The sequence below is a fragment of the Nipponia nippon genome, unplaced genomic scaffold, assembly GCF_047370975.1.
Source record: "Nipponia nippon isolate SJK-2023a ecotype South Korea unplaced genomic scaffold, ASM4737097v1 scaffold_46, whole genome shotgun sequence".
Classification (NCBI taxonomy): Eukaryota; Metazoa; Chordata; class Aves; order Pelecaniformes; family Threskiornithidae; genus Nipponia; species Nipponia nippon.
In genome coordinates this window covers 702097-718624 of record NW_028262365.1, presented here as the reverse complement: position 1 = coordinate 718624, position 16528 = coordinate 702097, and the positions used below count along the sequence as shown (strand labels likewise).

General features: G+C 66.9%; 2 protein-coding genes and 1 long non-coding RNA gene across 13 annotated transcripts; 1 reads left to right on the top strand and 2 right to left on the bottom strand.

Moving 5' to 3' along the window:
• Positions 1-4: 4 nt before the first annotated feature.
• On the bottom strand, positions 5-2734 carry C5AR1 (complement C5a receptor 1). 2 transcript variants are annotated; one of them, XM_009464115.2, is made up of 3 exons: positions 2611-2734; positions 521-1582; positions 5-377 (listed from the first exon to the last, which is right to left on the bottom strand). In XM_009464115.2, the coding sequence occupies exons 2-3, from the start codon at positions 1562-1564 to the stop codon at positions 309-311; spliced, it is 1113 nt and encodes a 370-aa protein (XP_009462390.2). In that variant the 5' UTR covers positions 1565-1582; positions 2611-2734; the 3' UTR covers positions 5-308. The 2 variants fall into 2 exon arrangements, with proteins under 2 accessions (XP_009462390.2, XP_087585832.1); XM_087729706.1 differs by having other exon boundaries at positions 6-1582.
• On the bottom strand, positions 1560-9097 carry CCDC9 (coiled-coil domain containing 9). Of its 10 annotated transcripts, XR_015698502.1 has the most exons (15): positions 8825-9097; positions 7632-7736; positions 7260-7406; positions 6897-7154; positions 6592-6675; positions 6302-6490; positions 6022-6209; positions 5776-5946; positions 5591-5657; positions 5094-5499; positions 4777-4929; positions 4569-4642; positions 3855-3939; positions 2611-2666; positions 1560-1582 (listed from the first exon to the last, which is right to left on the bottom strand). XR_015698502.1 is itself a non-coding variant. In XM_087729705.1 (14 exons), the coding sequence occupies exons 1-13, from the start codon at positions 9080-9082 to the stop codon at positions 3877-3879; spliced, it is 2163 nt and encodes a 720-aa protein (XP_087585831.1). In that variant the 5' UTR covers positions 9083-9097; the 3' UTR covers positions 1929-2666; positions 3855-3876. The 10 variants fall into 10 exon arrangements, 9 of the variants coding, with proteins under 9 accessions (XP_087585831.1, XP_087585829.1, XP_087585823.1 ...); XM_087729705.1 differs by lacking the exon at positions 1560-1582 and having other exon boundaries at positions 1929-2666; XM_087729703.1 differs by lacking the exon at positions 1560-1582 and having other exon boundaries at positions 1929-2666; positions 4782-4929.
• Positions 9098-13211: 4114 nt separating this feature from the next.
• On the top strand, positions 13212-15124 carry LOC148052603 (uncharacterized). The gene is made up of 3 exons (XR_015698503.1): positions 13212-13351; positions 13689-13861; positions 14932-15124. It is a non-coding gene; the product is annotated as an uncharacterized LOC148052603 (long non-coding RNA).
• Positions 15125-16528: the final 1404 nt, after the last annotated feature.

Below are 16528 nucleotides of genomic sequence, written 5' to 3'. Positions count from 1 at the left end.
CTTCAATATTTATTGGCGACGGCAGACGCGGTTACGGTGAAGCCGGAGGAGACGGTGAAGGGCAGCCAGCCCCCCCCCCATCAATGGGGTGGACGTGAATTTTGGGGGGACGGGGACACACACACGACACGGAAGGGGGTTGAGCTTGCAGGTGGGCTCACCCACATCTTGGACCTCGCTGGGTGGTGGAGATGTGGGGCTGGGAGGGGTTCGTGGGGCAGCACAGCTCTTCTGAGGCTGGAACTAGGGTCCACACTTGGGCTGGAGAAGCAGGAGAACGTGGTGTCGCGTGCAAGGCCAAGGTCGTCTCACCGCTGGCAGGCCGCCGAGGAAAGCGGGAGGTCCCCAGGGGTAGGTGGGCACGTAACTTCCTCAGCCTGCAACCACATGGGGCAACTGGTGGGGAAAGGGGGCGATGGAGGCATCTTCTTCGCTCTCCGGGGCCCAGGGGGACCTCCAGGAGAGGAGGAGAAGGTGATGGCCTCAAGCAAGACAAACAACGTTCCAGCCCTGGTCATACCATGGTGCTGACGCTCTGGTCATCCATGGTGGACTTGGTCTTCATCCTGCTGTCCCCCATGGTGCTGGTGGGGTCGTCGCTCAGCACGCCCCGCAGCACGGCTCTCCAGGAACGCTGGAACTTGTCCTTGAAGTCCTGACCCATGATGACGTAGATGATGGGGTTGATGCAGCTGTTGATGTAGGCGATGCCGGCCACGATGGGGTCAGCTTCCAGGGCACGCTTGAACAAGCTGCTGTGAGGATGGTTGGAGGTCAGGATCAACCCCACGACATGGTAGGGCAACCAGCACACGAAGAAGCTGATGATGACCACCAAGATGAGCTTGGTGGCTTTCCGGGAGCGGGCAAAGCCCTTGCTGTGGATGCGGGCCAGCAGGAGGCCGTAGCAAGCCGTGATCACCACGAAGGGCACCAAGAAGCCGCAGATGAAGCGGGTGATGGCCGTGATGAGCTCGGTGAGGTGCTGGTGATGCCCGACGACCGTGTAGTCCAGGACGCAGGTGGTCTTCTCGGAGAAGATGTCGAAACGGGTGGTGCGGAAGATGAAGGAGGGAAGGGTGAGGAGCCCGGCCAGGAACCAGGCGGCCGCGCAAGCCCCCCGGACCAGCCCCAGGGTCCGGTGGTTTTGGCACCACACCGGCCGCGTCACCAGGGCGCAACGATCAGCACTGATGGCCATCAGGAGGAGGACGCTGGCGAACATGTTGAGGATGGTGAGGGAGGGCACCAGCTTACAGGCGAAGCGACCCAACGGCCAGTGGTGGTCACGGGCCAGCGGCAGGGCCAGGAAGGGCAGGGCCAGGCAGCAGAGGAGGTCGGCCACAGAGAGGTTGAGGAACCAGACGCCGTTCACCGTGCGCCGCAGCTCAAAGCCGGTCACCCAGATGACGGCCCCGTTGCCCAAGACGCCCAGGAGGAAGATGAGGGCGTAGAGCGCCAGGACGGCGCGGTAGCTGTGAGGGACTTCATAGTCAGCGAAATCGTACATGGAATAGTCGCCCAAGTCGGAGTAATTGAAGGTATAATTGGCCATGGAGACCATCCTCCACCAGTTCCCAACCTAGAAACCACACTGTTAGACCATCATAGAATGGTTTGGGTTGAAGGGACCTTCAAAGATCACCCAGTCCAACCTCCTGCCACGGGCAGGGACACCTGCCGCTAGATGAGGTTCCTCAAAGCCCTGTCCTGAGTCATGGAAGGGTTTGGGTTGAAGGGACCTTCAAAGATCACCCAGTCCAACCTCCGGCCACGGGCAGGGACGCCTGCCACTAGATGCGGTTGCTCCAAGTCCCGGCCAACCTGACCTTGAAGATGGGACATCCACAACTCCTCTGGGCAACCTGTTCTAACATCTCACCGTCCTCATCGTAAAACATCTCTTCCTTACATCCATCATCATCGTCTCTCCCTTCATCCAACGCTCCTCTCCCCTCACGGAAAAAGAGGCAGCACCTCCAAGACCAGCCCGGTGAGATGTTCTTCAAGAACGAGTGGTGCAAGCACCCCAACCCGCTCGGCTTCACGGTGCCCCGTCCGCCCCCGTCCCTGTCACCGAGGGAGAAGGCGTTTCCCCACTTCCTCGCCGAGCTGCCCTCAGCTGCGTGGCGCAAGAAGTTGGATGAGGAAATGCCAGGGGTGAACCTGAAGCTCCGGCAGCTTCTCCAGCACCTACTGGGTGGGTGCTACGGGGGATGGTTTTGGTTTGGCTGTCAAACCCCAAGGGGGGGCCGGGGGGGGGGGGAAGAAACCTCTCGGTGCCTAAAGCATCACCGGGAGGGGGAAAAAAAACCCTGAAGGAGGAGGAGGAGGAAAGCACGATGAAGGTCTGGGGTCTTCTGGTGGTTGGCTGAACGACCCGGAGCATGGGAAGGAGGAGTAAGGAGGAGATATGGCGTCTCCAACCATCACCCAACACCTAAAGAGGAGCCGCAACCCCACCGCATGCCCTCAGCGGGGAAAATCCATCCCACCAGCAGAAGGATGGAGATCGCCTAAAGCCCGGCTTCCACCCCACGGCGCTAGATTAGGGGGGGTTTAGGCAAAGGGAGAGAGTCTCACCCGCCGCGCACCTCACCAGCCGCTCACCTGGGTCCTCGCCGGCTGCGGTCGCGCTCCCCCGGGGACGAGCGGGTGGCGTTGGGCTTTTATATGGCGACGAAGAGGAAGCAACGCCAGCGGGGGGAAGAGATCAGCGGCGGAGGCAAAAAAAAAAAACAAAAAGAAGAAGCAGCTGGGTGGACTGGGAGGGCGGTGGGGTCGGGAAAACTTCGTTTCCAGGTGTAACGAGGGGGGAGATCGCAGGCGGAGACCCCGTCGCGGCAGAGCCGAGGAGGGGGAGCCGGCGGCAGCGAGCGGAGCTGGGAAATGAGGTGTCAACCCCCAAAACGGTGCTTTTTTGAGGGGTATCGGGTTTTTTTCAGCTCAAAGGTGGAAGCATCCCTCGCCTGTCCCCGTCCCACCGCGGCCGGGGAGAGCTGATGGCTCGCGCGGGGATGGCCCGGCCCAGGGACGTCACCGGCCACCGCCGCGGAGCCGGGGGGCTTCTCCTTTCCCGGCCGGGACCTGCCGCACCCCGAGTGTCCCCACGGGTCCCCGGGGACAGCACGAGGTCCCGGGGGGGGGGGGAGTAGGGGGGAGCCCTTCTGCTTTTACACTCATTTCACCCCAAAACCTTCTCCGGAGCCCCCTGCGCTCCTCGTTTCACCCCCAAAACCAGGAACCCCCCAACAGGGAACAGGCGTGGGCGGCTTCACCGCCCCGGCAAAGCTCCTTCCCGTGGCTCCGGTGTCTGCCGGTACCGCGACCCCATCACCTTCCCAGCCTGGAGAGGAGATGGGGACCCCCGTGAGCAAGGTGGGGGGACCCCAGCAACAAAAACGGGGGGGACCCCAGCAGCAAAAAGGAGGGGGGGGGACCCCCGCGAGCAAGGACCAGGCGCAAAGATGGTTTGGAGGTTTATTTTACGAAGAGCCGGGGGGATGAGGCGGCCTGAGGAGGGGTCAAGCCCACCCCTCGGGCACGGGAGGGGGAAAAGGGGACCCCCCCAAAGCACCCTGCCAGCAGCTTTCAGGGCAGCTGCCAGAAATTGAGGGGTGCACAGCCAAACCCCCCCCCCCCCCCCAACCCCTTCTGGGACCCTCGGCGCTGCCACCAGCTCCGGCATCCTCCGCTCCTAAACACCCCGACACCGGGCTCCATCCGCCTCGGGCACCGAAGGGATTCGGGGACCCCCCAGCAAGGGCCAAACCCCCAAAGAGGTGCAGGCAAATGATTTTTTTTTTTTTTTTTTTTCTCCACGCCCCCCCCCCGGGTTATTCCTGCCGGCTCACAGTCTCTAGAAAGCTGTAGCGGTCACGGCGGGAGCGACCCGGGTGACGGAGGGGCCGCTCGAGGACATCGGGGCGTTTGGCCGTCCTGTCGAAGGAGAGAGAGAAGAAGGAGGCGGCGTGAAGGCAGCTGCCGGCCCCAGAGCCGAGGAAGAGCTCGGGGACGGGGGGGTCCGGTCCCTGCCTGCGCCCTCCTGCCAGCCCCCACCGCCGGGCGCGGGGGACAGCGCAGCCCCGCTGCCGGGTGCCCCACGCTTGGGTGCGGGGCCTGATTCTGCCCCAGGAGGCGGCGGGGAGCAGGGGTGCTGTGTCCTCCCCCCCTGCATCTCCGAATCCAGAGCGTTATCCCGGCTCCACAACCTCCCCCCGAGCCGGGGCTACAGGGAGAGACCAGTCCCTTGGGCTGTTTGGGGAGGGAAGAGTTTAATCCAGGACAGACAGACAGACATACAGACGTGGCAGCCTCCCAGGCAAGCGCCAGCCTCCGCCACCCGACACGTTCCCGGGCTTTGCAAGGATCCCGAACCCGGAGACGCCGGGAGCAAAGCGCGGTGGCTCCGGGCTGTTTTGCAGGTAGAGTCAGTCTGTCAGCAGGAGCGTCAGAGCCGGCAAGCAGAAGTGGGAAGGACAGACAGACAAGACAAGAGCCCGGAGGGTGCGGGTGTCAGTGCCCCGTTAGCGGCCAGCCGGAGAAGGCGAGTTCTTACGGAAACGCACCCGCTCGAAGTCCGTGATCTCCACCGTGCCAGGGGCCACCTCCGCGTCCGGCTGGTGGGGAAACGTCGCGGCTCCTGGGGGAGGCCGAAAAAAAATAAAAAGAAAGAGAAGAAATTGGGGTGTGAACCCCCCGGCTCGCAGGATTCCCCACCCGAAGTGGGGAGGGGCCCCTGCGGTGGCGTTGTCCCCCCCATATTCCCCTCGCCACCTTGCGTCCCGTCCTCCGGCGGGCTCCCCGCCGCCTCCTCCTGCTTCTCCGAAGCCTCTTGCTCCGTGTCGGGTCTCGGTTCTTCCCCTCGGGGGGGCTCCGCGGGGTTCGGCGTCCCCCGGGGGGGCCCGGCCAGCTCCGCGGGGCTCAGCCCTGGCGGCGGGAAAGAGACGGTCAAGCCCCCGTTCGGCCCCTTCCCTCGTCCTCCTGCTCTGGCTCCGCGTCCCCCCCCAAATCCCAGGGGTTCAGGCCAAGTTCGGGGTGTCCCCCCCCCATCCCCAGCCCCAATTTGGGGAGAGCCCCCCCCTCTCCTTTACCTGGAGTCTCTCCGGAAGCCCCTCTCGACTTGGGGACAGTGGGACCTGAAAGGGGACTGTCCCCCAGGCTGCTGCGGGGAGAGGCCAGCTCCATCTCCTCCCCCCAGTCCGAGACGGGCTGGTGGCCTTCCACGGGGGAGAAGGGGCTCGGGGGGGTGCCGGCCCCCCCGGCTGGGGCGGGGGGCACGCGCAGTTTGGGAACCGCAGCCTGCCCGGCTCTGGGGGGACGGTGGGCTTTGGGGGACGCACTGCGGGGTGCTTCATCCTCGCTCGACGCCTCTGGGCTGTCTTCTTCCTCCTCTTCCTCCTCCTCCTCCTCGCTGACGTCCTCCCACTGGTCCTCATCCTCCTCGGGGCTCAGGGAAGCGGGGGCCTCCGGGAGGGCCCCGCGCGGTGCTTCCTCCGCCTGCGGACACGGCGTTGGGGGGGTATCGGAGGGGGAGAAGGGCACCGCGGCGCGGCCGAACGCCCGCCGGTTCCCCCCCGCCGCGTTTTACCTGCTGGCTCTCGGTTTCCTCGGTCGGCGCCGGCGGCTCCTTCTCCTCCCACCGGTTATCGTGCATGCTGGAGGGGGGGGAAAAAAAAGAAGATCCCAGCGGCTCAGAGACCAAAATCCACGGGAAAACAGGGCTCAGAGAGGATCCCCCCCCCCAAATCCTCACTGGGACGCGACCCCACCAACCTGTAGGGCTTGGTCCCGGCGCCCTGGCCGCGGCCCCGGCCCTTTTTCCTCCGCTGGGTGCGATGCGGGGTGAGAAATTCCCCGAAAGTGGGAGGTTTGGGAGGAGGGCGCTTGTTTTCCTCCCCGCCGCTCGCTTCCGAGCCGGGCGCCGCCACAGAACCCTCCTTGAACCTAAAGAAGGGAACGGGTGACATCGGCGCCGCCGCAAACCCCCCCAAATCACCCCCCGAGCTGTCGGTTACGTACATGCTCTCCGATTTCTCGGCATCCCACTCCCGCCGCCACTGCCCGGTGGGTTTACGGTGCCGCGCCAGGCGTTCCTGATCGATCTGTTCCCTTTCCTTTTTCCAACGGACGTATTCGGCTCGTTCCCGACCCGTCATGGAAAGCGTCATGTCCAACGGTCCCCCGGCTTTCGGGCTGGAACGGCGTCCCTGCGGCGAGACGCGGTTCCAGCCCTGTCCCACCCACCCAAACCCCATCCTGGCACCCCAAAAAACAGGGGGCGGGAGGTGGGGGGACCCACCGGCGTACGTACGGGGCCCTGCCAGGTCTTCTCACGCTCCATCCCCGCTTTGACCTTGTCGAAATCGGCTCCCCCCCAGTTCCGGACGTGCCGCCGGCTCCCTTCCTTACGATCGGCGTCCTGAAAGGGGCCGCTGCGGCGCGGATCGTCCAAAAAGTTGCGCACCGGGTTCTTTTCGTGAAGCCCGTCCTGATTTGGGGTTCAAGGGGGGGAAAAAGGGGGACGTTGTCACCCCTGGGGGGGACACTCGCAACCGAGCGACCTCCCCCCGATCCCCTTTTCCTCCTCACCCGCTGGTTCCTCTCGTACTCGGCGATCTTCGCCATCTCCTCGTTCATTTTCTCGATGTTTTGCCGCCGTCGCTCTTCCCACTCCTGGCGAGCAGAAATCAGATGCTTCCGAAGGCAGGCGGCACCCCCAAACCAGCCGGTAACCCCTCCCCGGCACCCCCAGGGTGCGGGGTGAACCCACCCGGCACCCAAAAAACCCACACGGACCCCAAAACACCCACCCGGCACCCAAAAAAACCCCACCCAGGGCCCAAGAATCCCACCCTAGCCCCCAAAAAACCCACCCCGGTCCCCAAAAAACCCACCTTGGACTTACGGTCGGGGCCGGCGTCGGCCCCCATCACCGGGCCGGCCGCCCCTCGGCCCCGCGAGCGCCGTCCCCGGCCGCCGCGTTCCCCCGAGGCCGCGTCGTCACCCCCTTCCCAAAAGGGGTCGGCGGGGTGCTCCCCCCGCGGGGAACGGCCGGAAGGACGCAGGCCGGCGCGGCCCGAACCGCGGGGAGCGGCGCCGCGGCCAGGTTTTGGGGTGCCCGATGGTTTCTTATCCTTCACCACGCGCTTCTCCTGGAGGGGAGGAGATGGGGGGGTTCAGGGAGACTCACAGCAGGCCCCCCCTCTTCTCCCCGAACCCCACGGATGCTCCCCTGAACCCCAACTCCCCCCACTCACCCCGGGGGTGAGCATGACCTGGACAGTGACGGAGAGATCCTTGTCCACCCATCTCCTCTCCGGTTCGGTATCGGGAGGCCGTGCCCGGCGCAAAGCCGTCACCGCGATTCCCTCCTGTTCCGCTTTCTTCCGATCCTCCTCGATCTCCTGCCGTTGGGATACGGGCGTGAGCAGGGACAACCCCCCCCCCCACGTGGATTTCGGGGAGGCAAAGGGTGGGATACCGCCCCCAAATCGCCCTCCTGTCACCCCGTATTACGTTAAACCCGGTCTTAAGCTGCTGCAGGCGGGGGATTAGGAGCTGTAAGCGCCTCCCCTGCCTCCGCGCAGGCGACGGGGCACGGGGGGAGCACGGGGCCGAGCCCCCCGCACCTGATAACGCTTGATGAGGGCCTCGTTTTTCTTCCGCAGCGCCTCGATGCGCTTGTCCAGCTCCGCGTCCTTTTCTTCTTTCGATCTCAGGTCCAGCGCTGCCGACTGAGGGGAGGGGAGAGGGGTGAGAACAGGGACCGGACCTCCAGAGCCCCAGCCCAGCCCCCCAAAAGGCCCACACGGATCCCCCAGAGCCCCAGCCCGGCCCCCCGGGAAGGTCAGGCTGCCCCAGGTGGCCCTCCAGAGCCCCCCAGTTGCCTCCTGGCAAGGCCCAGCCAGTCCCCTGGAGCCCCAGACCAGCCTGGCCGCCCTCATCGGCCCTTCAGAGGCCCAGCCTGGCCCCCTGGCAAGGTCAGGCTGCCCCAACCGGTCCCCCAGAGCCCCAGCCCGGCCTGGCTGCCCTCACCCAGCCTCCCGGAGCCCCAGGGTGGCCTCCTGGCAAGGTCAGACCGCTCCAACTGGTCCCCTGGAGCCCCAGCCCGGCCTTGCTGCCCTCACCCGGCCCCCTGGAGCCTCAGCCCGGTCCCCGACCAGGACCAACCGGTGCCCCGGAGCCCCAGCCCGGCTCCCTGCCAAGGTGATGCCGCTCCAACCGGTCCCCCGGAGCCCCAACTCGGCCCCCGACCAGGCCCAACCGGTGCCCCGGAGCCTCTGCCCGGCCTCCAACAAGGCCCAACCGGTGCCCCGGAGCCCCAGCCCAGCTCCCTGGCAAGGTCAGGCCGCTCCAACCGGTGCCCTGGAGCCCCAGCCCGGCCTGGCCGCCCTCACCCGGCCCCCTAGAGCCCCAGCTCGGCCCCCGACCAGGCCCAACCGGTGCCCCGGAGCCCCAGCCCGGCCTCCAACAAGGCCCAACCGGTCCCCCGGAGCCCCAGCCCGGCCCCCTGGCAAGGTCAGGCCGCTCCAACCGGTGCCCCGGAGCCCCAACTCGGCCCCCGACCAGGCCCAACCGGTGCCCCGGAGCCCCAGCCCGGCTCCCTGGCAAGGTCAGGCCGCTCCAACCGGTGCCCCGGAGCCCCAGCCCGGCCTCCAACAAGGCCCAACCGGTCCCCCGGAGCCCCAGCCCGGCCTGGCCGCCTCACCCGGCCCCCTGGGACCCCAGCCCGGCCCCCGACCAGGCCTCCCCGGTACCGGAGGCTCAGCCCGGCCCCCGACCAGGCCCCCCCCGGAGCGGAGCCCCCCGGGCCGGGCCTCACCATGGCGGCGGCGGGGCCGCAGACGGAGCCCCGCTGAGGGAACCGGCTGACCCCGCCCACCCGCGCGTCAGCGCGACTTCCGCTTCCGCCGCGGGCATGGGGGGGGGGCGGGCTTAAAAGGGCGATGGCGGCGGGGGGAGCGGGGCGGGCGGGCCACCCCTGGGGCCGTCCCTCTGTCCCCGCCCTGGCGTCTGTCCTTCCTCCGCGCGGCCTCGCTGGCGCTGCCCCCCGCCCTGGCTGGGGACCCCCTGTCCCCATCTGTCCCCCGTGTCCCCCGGTCCCCACGCCAGCGGGTCCCCACGTGCCCGCATGTCCCCCGTGTCCCCCCACGTCCCCCGTGTCCTCATGTCCCCCTGTCCCCACCTCCCCCGTGTCCCCCTGTCCCCCCCATGTCCCCCTGTCCCCACGTCAGTGTCCCCCCGTGTCCCCACGTCCCCCGTGTCCCCCTGTCCACCCGTGTCCCCCTGTCCCCACGTCGGTGTCCCCCCGTGTCCCCCCCATCCCTGTGTTGGTGTCCTCCGTGTCCCCCTGTCCCCACGTCAGTGTCCCCCCGTGTCCCCACATCCCCGTGTCCCCGTCCCCACGTCCCCCCGTGTCCCCCTGTCCCCCCGCGTCCACATGTCCCCCCTGTCCCCCTGTCCCCACGTCCGTGTTCTCCCCATGTCCCCCCGTGTCCCCACGTCCCCGTGTCCCCCTGTCCCCCCGTGTCCCCCTGTCCCCCCGTCAGTGTCCCTCTATGTCCCCACGTCCTCCGTGTCCCCCTGTCCCCCCATTCCCGTGTCTCCCCGTGTCCCCCTGTCCCCCCGTGCCCACGTCAGTGTCCCCCCGTGTCCCCCTGTCCCCCCGTGTCCCCCTGTCCCCCCGTGCCCACGTCAGTGTCCCCCCGTGTCCCCCTGTCCCCCCCTGTCCCCCTGTCCCCCCGTCCCCCGTGTCCCCCTGTCCCCCGGTGTCCCTCCGTCCCCCTCCGTCCCCCTCGAGGTGGGCGTGGCTCCCCGCACCCCCTCTCCGCCCCTCCCGCGGTGGGCGGGGTCGGAGGCGCGGCGTAGGCGTGGCTCTGCCCCCCAGGCCACGCCCCCCGCCTGTCTCCATGGCAGCTGCGGCTCTGGCCGCGGCGGCGCGCAGCGATTGGCTGGGCCGGGCCGGGCGCGCGGCGCCGGGGGGCGGGGCCGGGACCTATAGCGGGGCCTATAGCGGGGCCTACAGCGGGACGGAGCGACAGCCGCGCCTATGGCCGGGCCTGTGGAGGTGCCTATAGCCGCTCCTACAGCAGCGCTTGTAGCGGTACCTATATACGTAGCTGTGGCGGTAGCTGCACCTATAGATGTACCTGTGCTGGTACCTATAGCCGTAACTACAGCTGTACCCGTAGCGGGACCTGTAACAGCACCTATAGCTGTACCCACGGATGTACCTGTGGTGGTACCTATAGCCGTAGCTACGTATATACCTATAGCAGTACCCACAGCCATTACCTATAGCTGTTACCTATGGCCGTACACAGAGCAGTACTTATAGACGGTATTCAGAGCCGGTACCTATAGCCAGTGCCTATAGCCATACCCATAGCCAGTACCTATAGATGTACCCATAGCTGTTACCCATAGCCGGTGCCTATAGCCATACTCATAGCCAGTACCTATAGCCAGCACCCATAGCTGGTACCCATAGCCCTACCTATGGCCGTACCCATAGCGGTACTCATAGCTGGCACCCATAGCCGTTACCTATAGCTGTTACCTATAGCCATACCCATAGCTGTTACCCATAGCTAGCGCCTATAGCCATACACACGGCCGGTGCCTATAGATGTACCCACAGGCAGGCCCCATAGCTGGCATCCATGGCCAGTACGTATAGATGCACCCATAGCCAGTACCCATGGCCGGTACCTATAGCCATACCCATAGCCGCTGTACCTATAGCGGCCATACCTATTGCCATACCTATAGCTCCTGTACCTATAGCTCCTGTACCTATAGCCATACCTATACCTATAGCCGTACCTGTAGTCATACCTACAGCCCCTGTACCTATAGCCCCTGTACCTACAGCCATACCTATAGCCATACCTATAGTCCCTGTACCTATAGCCGTACCTACAGCCCCTGTACCTATAACCATACCTATAGCTCCTGTACCTCTACCCATACCTTTAGCCCCTGTACCTATAGACATACCTATAGCCCCTGTACCTATAGCCCCTGTACCTATAGCTGTACCTATACCCCCTGTACATATACCCATACCTATAGCCGTACTTATAGCTGTAACTATAGCCCCTGTACCTATAGCCCCTGTACCTATAGCCATACCTATAGCCATACCTATAGCCCCAGTACCTATAGCCCCGGTACCTATGGCACCGGCACCTATGGCCGTACCTATAGCCCCAGTACCTATAGCTGTACCTACAGCCCCGGTACCTACGGCCCCGGTACCTATGGCGCCGGTACCTATGGCGCCGGTACCTACGGCGCCGGTACCTATAACTGTACCTATGGCGCCGGTACCTATGGCGCCGGTACCTACGGCCCCGGTACCTACAGCCCCGGTACCTACGGCGCCGGTACCTATAGCCCCGGTACCTATAGCCCCGGTACCTATGGCCGTACCTATAGCCCCGGTACCTATAGCCCCAGTACCTATGGCGCCGGTACCTATAGCCCCGGTACCTATAGCCCCAGTACCTATGGCGCCGGTACCTATAGCCCCGGTACCTATAGCCCCGGTACCTATAGCCGTACCTATAGCCCCGGTACCTACAGCCCCGGTACCTATAGCCGCGGTACCTATGGCCGTACCTATAGCCCCGGTACCTATAGCCGTACCCACGGCCTCACCCCCGGTTCCCGCACGCTCGCGCGCTCCGCTGGATACAGCGCCGCCGCGGGCGCTGATTGGTCGCGGCGCATCCGGCTCCGTCCAATGGGAGCGCGGCGGCGGCGGAGCGCGGGGCTGGGGGGGGACGACGACGACGACGGGAGGGCCCGGGGAGGGGGGGCGTGGCCAGGGGTGACCGGCAGGTCAGGGGTCAAAGGTCGCGCGTGTGTGTTGCCCCCCCCCCCCCCGTGTCCGCGGCTGTCACCCGTGTCGGGGGGGGGGGGGGGGGCACACACGGGGACACGCGCGGCCCCCGGCGCCTGGTTGGCCCCTTCCCGCTGTTACCGGGGCGGCGGCGGCGGCTGAGTGGCTGCGGCCGCCCCGGGACCCGCCCCGGCCGGGGGAAACACACGCGTGGGGGGGGGGGGGCACCCGTGGGGGGGACACACACACCGGGGACGGGGGACGACCGTGGGGAGGGGGGCGGACACCGGGGGGGGGGGAGGGGGGTGCCCCCCCCCACGCCCCGTGTCCCGTGTCCCCCCCCCCCCCCCCCCGCGTGGGATTCGGGGGGGGGGGGGGGGGTCCCCGGGCCCCCCCCCCACAAGCCCGAACTTGTCCGGGGGCGGGGCGGGGCGGGGCGGTGACGTCACGGGGAGGAGGGGGCGGGGCCCTGCCCGGAGCGGGCAGCCCGGCGCGCGCTGCCAGACCCCAGCCGGTGCCGGTGCCGATCGCGACGAACGCCCCTCGCCCGGTTCATGCAGCTGCAGTGAGTGGGGGAACGGGGAAGGGGGGCGTCCACGCGTGAAAAGGGGGGGCACACGCGGAGGGGGGGGGCACGCGTGGGGGTCGTGGACACCCCCCCTCCTTTCCCGCTCTCCCCAGCCTCACCCCGGGGGGGGGGGGGGGCGCGGCGTGCGAGAGGGGGGTCACGCGTGGGGGTGGGGGGGTGGGGGGGGATGGGGGTGGGGGGGGAAGGAGCCCGTGGCGTGGGCGGCGTGGGTCGCAGCGGTGGGCTCCGTGGGGCGGAGCTGTGGGTTGAGGGGGGTGGGGGCGGGGGGGTGTCTGCGTGGGGAACACGCGTGGGGTGGGGGGGTGGGGGGGGGCAGCACTGTGTGGTGGTCCGGGCAGCCCCCCCCCCCCCCCCCCCCCCCGTGGAGGAGAAGGAGGAGTGGGTGCAGCGTGGGGAGGGGTGGGGGGGGTCGCCCCACGGGGGGGTCCCCACGCGTGTCCGTGGGGCGGGCCGGCGCCTCGGGGTCGCTGCCCGGTTTGTTTACAAACACCGCCCGCTCCCGTGGACGCCCCCTGGTGGGCGCGGGGGGGGGGGGCGGGCACACAACGGCGGGGGGGGCCCACCTCGCGTGGGGCTTCTCCCCACTCGTGTCCGTGTTCCCCCCCCCCCCCCTTTGCAGAGCCCCCCGGGTGCGATGGCCAGACCGCTGCGGGAAGGGAGCCTCGCCGAGCCCCCAGCCCCCCTGCCCGTACCTCCTGCCTGCGGGGGGGGGGCCCTGCCCGCACCCCCTGCCTGCGTGGGGGGGGTCCTGCCCGCACCCCCTGCCTGCGTGGGGGGGGTCCCGCCGGCCCTGCCCGCGCCCCCCCCCCGCCGCCACCCCCGCCTGAGCTGCGCCTGTCCCGGGGGGCCCCCCCCCGCTTTCCTCCTCTATCGCTACGGGACGCGGGGACCCCACGCAGCCGCCGCCGCCCACGGTGAGTCCACGCACGCGGGGGGGGGGGGTCCCTACACCCGGGGGAGGGGGTCCCTACACCCGTGGGGGGGGGTCCCTACACCCGCGGGGGGTCCCTACGCCCGCGGCGGGGGGGGGGACCCGTGCTCCGGTTCCTGTTTTGGCAGGGGGCAAGTCAGGGCATGCCCCCCCTCCCCCACTCCCACTCGTGGTTTTTTTTGGGGGGGGGGGGGGGGGGCACGGGAATTGTTTTGGGCGCCCCCCTCCCCCCCGTGTGTCCTGGTGCAGGCAGCGCAGGCAGCGCTGCCTGCTGCTTGGGGGGGGGGGGCTGACTCCCCCCTTCCCCCCCCCCCCCCCAGGCGTGTTTCAGCCCACGGAGGATGGCGACCACGAGGGACAAAGTGGGGGGAGCCGGGGGGGGGGGGCCGCGGCTAACGGCCACCTCCCCGGAGAAGCCACCGGCCCGGAGCAGGAGCTGGGCGCCCGCCTGCGCCGCCTGGGCGATGCCTTCCAGCAGACCTACGAGGAGCAGGTAAGGGGGGGGGGGGCACCCCAAAATTGGGGGGGGCACCCCTAAATCCGCCCCCCCCCCCCCTTCCCAATGGTTTTCCCCCCCTTCCCCGTGGTTTTCCCGCCCTTCCTGCTGTTTTTCCCCCTGCTTTTTGCCCACTGGGGGGGGGGGGTGTGTGTATTATTTGGGGGGGGCACCCCTAAATTTTAGAGGGGCACCCCAAAATTGGGGGGGCTCCCTTAGGGATACTTTGGAAACGGGGGGGGCGCCCCCAAATCCCACTGATATCCCCCCATTCCCGCTGTTTACCCCCCCATTCCCAGTATTATCCCCCCTTGCTCATTGCGGGGGGGGCTGTGATTTGGGGGGGGCACCCCTAAATTTGAGGGGGGGTCCCCAAATTGGGGGAGGGGCCCCCCTAGGGACCCTGTGGGAAGGGGGGGCGCCCCAAAATCCCACTGTTATCCCCCCCATTCCCCCCTTGCTCATTGTGCAGGGGGGGGGCTGTGATTTGGGGGGGCACCCCTAAATTTGAGGGGGGTCCCCAAATTGGGGGAGGGGCCCCCTAGGGACCCTGTGGGAAGGGGGGCGCCCCAAAATCCCACTGTTATCCCCCATTCCCCCTTGCTCATTGTGCAGGGGGGGGGCTGTGATTTGGGGGGGCACCCCTAAATTTGAGGGGGGGGTCCCCAAATTGGGGGAGGGGCCCCCCTAGGGACCCTGTGGGAAGGGGGGGCGCCCCAAAATCCCACTGTTATCCCCCCCATTCCCCCCTTGCTCATTGTGTGTGTGTGTGGGGGGGGGGGCTGTGATTTGGGGGAGGGGGGGAGCCCCCCAAATTAAGTAGCCCCCCGCCCGAACTTCGAAGCCGCCGGCTCGTTTGCACGCGCGCGTGCGAGCCAGCCGCTGACTCACAACCTATAAATAGCAGCGGGTCGAGAAGGCAGGCAGCCAGCGGCGGCGCGAAGGCGGGGGGGGGGACACCCCTAAAAACGCCCCCCCCCCCCAAAATAATGAATGGCCCCCCCCTTTTTAATGAACCCCCTATTAATTACCCCCCCCCCCGCGCTAATTAAGAGCTTTGCCCGCAGCGGGAGCGGCGCGGCGGCGTTTTTTGGGGTCACCTCTACCGTTTGGTCTCGCAGTGGCTGGGAGCCGGTTACAACCTGCAGGCAGCTGCCTTGCCCGCGCGGGAAGCCAACTAGCCCTGCCTGCACTTCCGCTTGCCCGCCCCCATATATTTATTTAATTTATTAAAGGGAGGGGGGCGGGGGTTATTTTGGGGGGGGGGGGAGGGGGCGTGGGGGGCCCACGGGGGGGTGGGGGGCACCCACGCCTCCCCCCCCCCCCCCCCCCCCCACGGTGCTCCGGGCTTCCCCGCGGCCGGCTGTATATACTGTACGTTGGAGGTGTATATAGGGGGCGGGGGGGCTGTACATTATATATAGGGGAGGGGGTGTATATAGGGGCGGGGGGCTGTATATAGGGGAAGACGGCGGCTGTATATGATCAGTTACTTTTTTTGTACGTTTCTTTTCAATAAAATGGATTTAAGGAGAGGGGCGTGCGGCTGCCGTGCTGGGGGGGGTCTATAGGGTCTGGGGGGTCTATAGGGTCCGGGGGTGCAGGCTTTGGGGGGTCTGCAGGGTCTGGGGGGTCTGTAGGGTCCAGGGGTGCAGGCTTTGGGGGGGTCTATAGGGTTTGGGGGGTCTATAGGGTCTGGGGGTGCAGGCTTTGGGGGGTCTATAGGGTCTGGGGGGTCTATAGGGTCCGGGGGTGCAGGCTTTGGGGGGTCTGTAGGGTCTGGGGGGGTCTATAGGGTCTGGGGGTGCAGGCTTTGGGGGGTCTATAGGGTTTGGGGGTCCATAGGGTTTGAGGAGCTGCAGGGGTGAGGGGTCTATGGGGTTTGGGGGGTCTATAGGGTTTGGGGATGCAGGGTTTGGGGGTCCATAGGGCTTGGGGGGGTGTCTATAGGGTTTGGGGGTGCAGGCTTTGGGGGGGTCCATAAGGTTTGGGGAGCCTCAGGGGTGGGGGTCTACGGGGTTTGGAGGGGTCCATAGGGTTTAGGAGGTCTATAGGGTTTGGGAATGCAGGGTTTGGGGGTCCATAGGGCTTGGGGGGTCTATAGGGTTGGGGGGTCCAGGTTTTGGGGGTCCATAAGGTTTGGGGAGCTGCAGGGCTGGGGATCTATGGGGTTTGGGGGTCTATAGAGTTTGGGGATGCAGGGTTTGGGGTCCATAGGGTTTGGGGAGTCTGTAGGGTTCGGGGATGCAGGGTTTGGGGGTCTATGGGGTTTGCGGGGTGTATAGGGTTTGGGGGGCTGCAGGGGTGGGGGTCCATGGAGTTTGGGGGTCCATAGGGTTTGGAGTCCATAGGGTTTGGGGGGTCTATAGGGTTTAAGGGTGCAGGGTTTGGGGGGTCTATAGGGTTTGGGGATCCATAGGGGTTGGGGGGGTCTATAGGGTTTGAGGGTGCAGGGTTTGGGGATCCATAGGGTTTGGGGGGTCTATAGGGTTTGAGGGTGCAGGGTTTGGGGGTCCACAGGGTTTGGGGTTCATGGGTTTTGGGGGGTGTCCATGAGATTTGGGGGGCTGCAGGGGTGGGGGTCCACAGGATTGGGGGGGTCCATAGGGTTTGGGGGGTCCATGAAGTTGAGCGCTGCAGGGTTTAGGGGTCCATAGGGTTTGG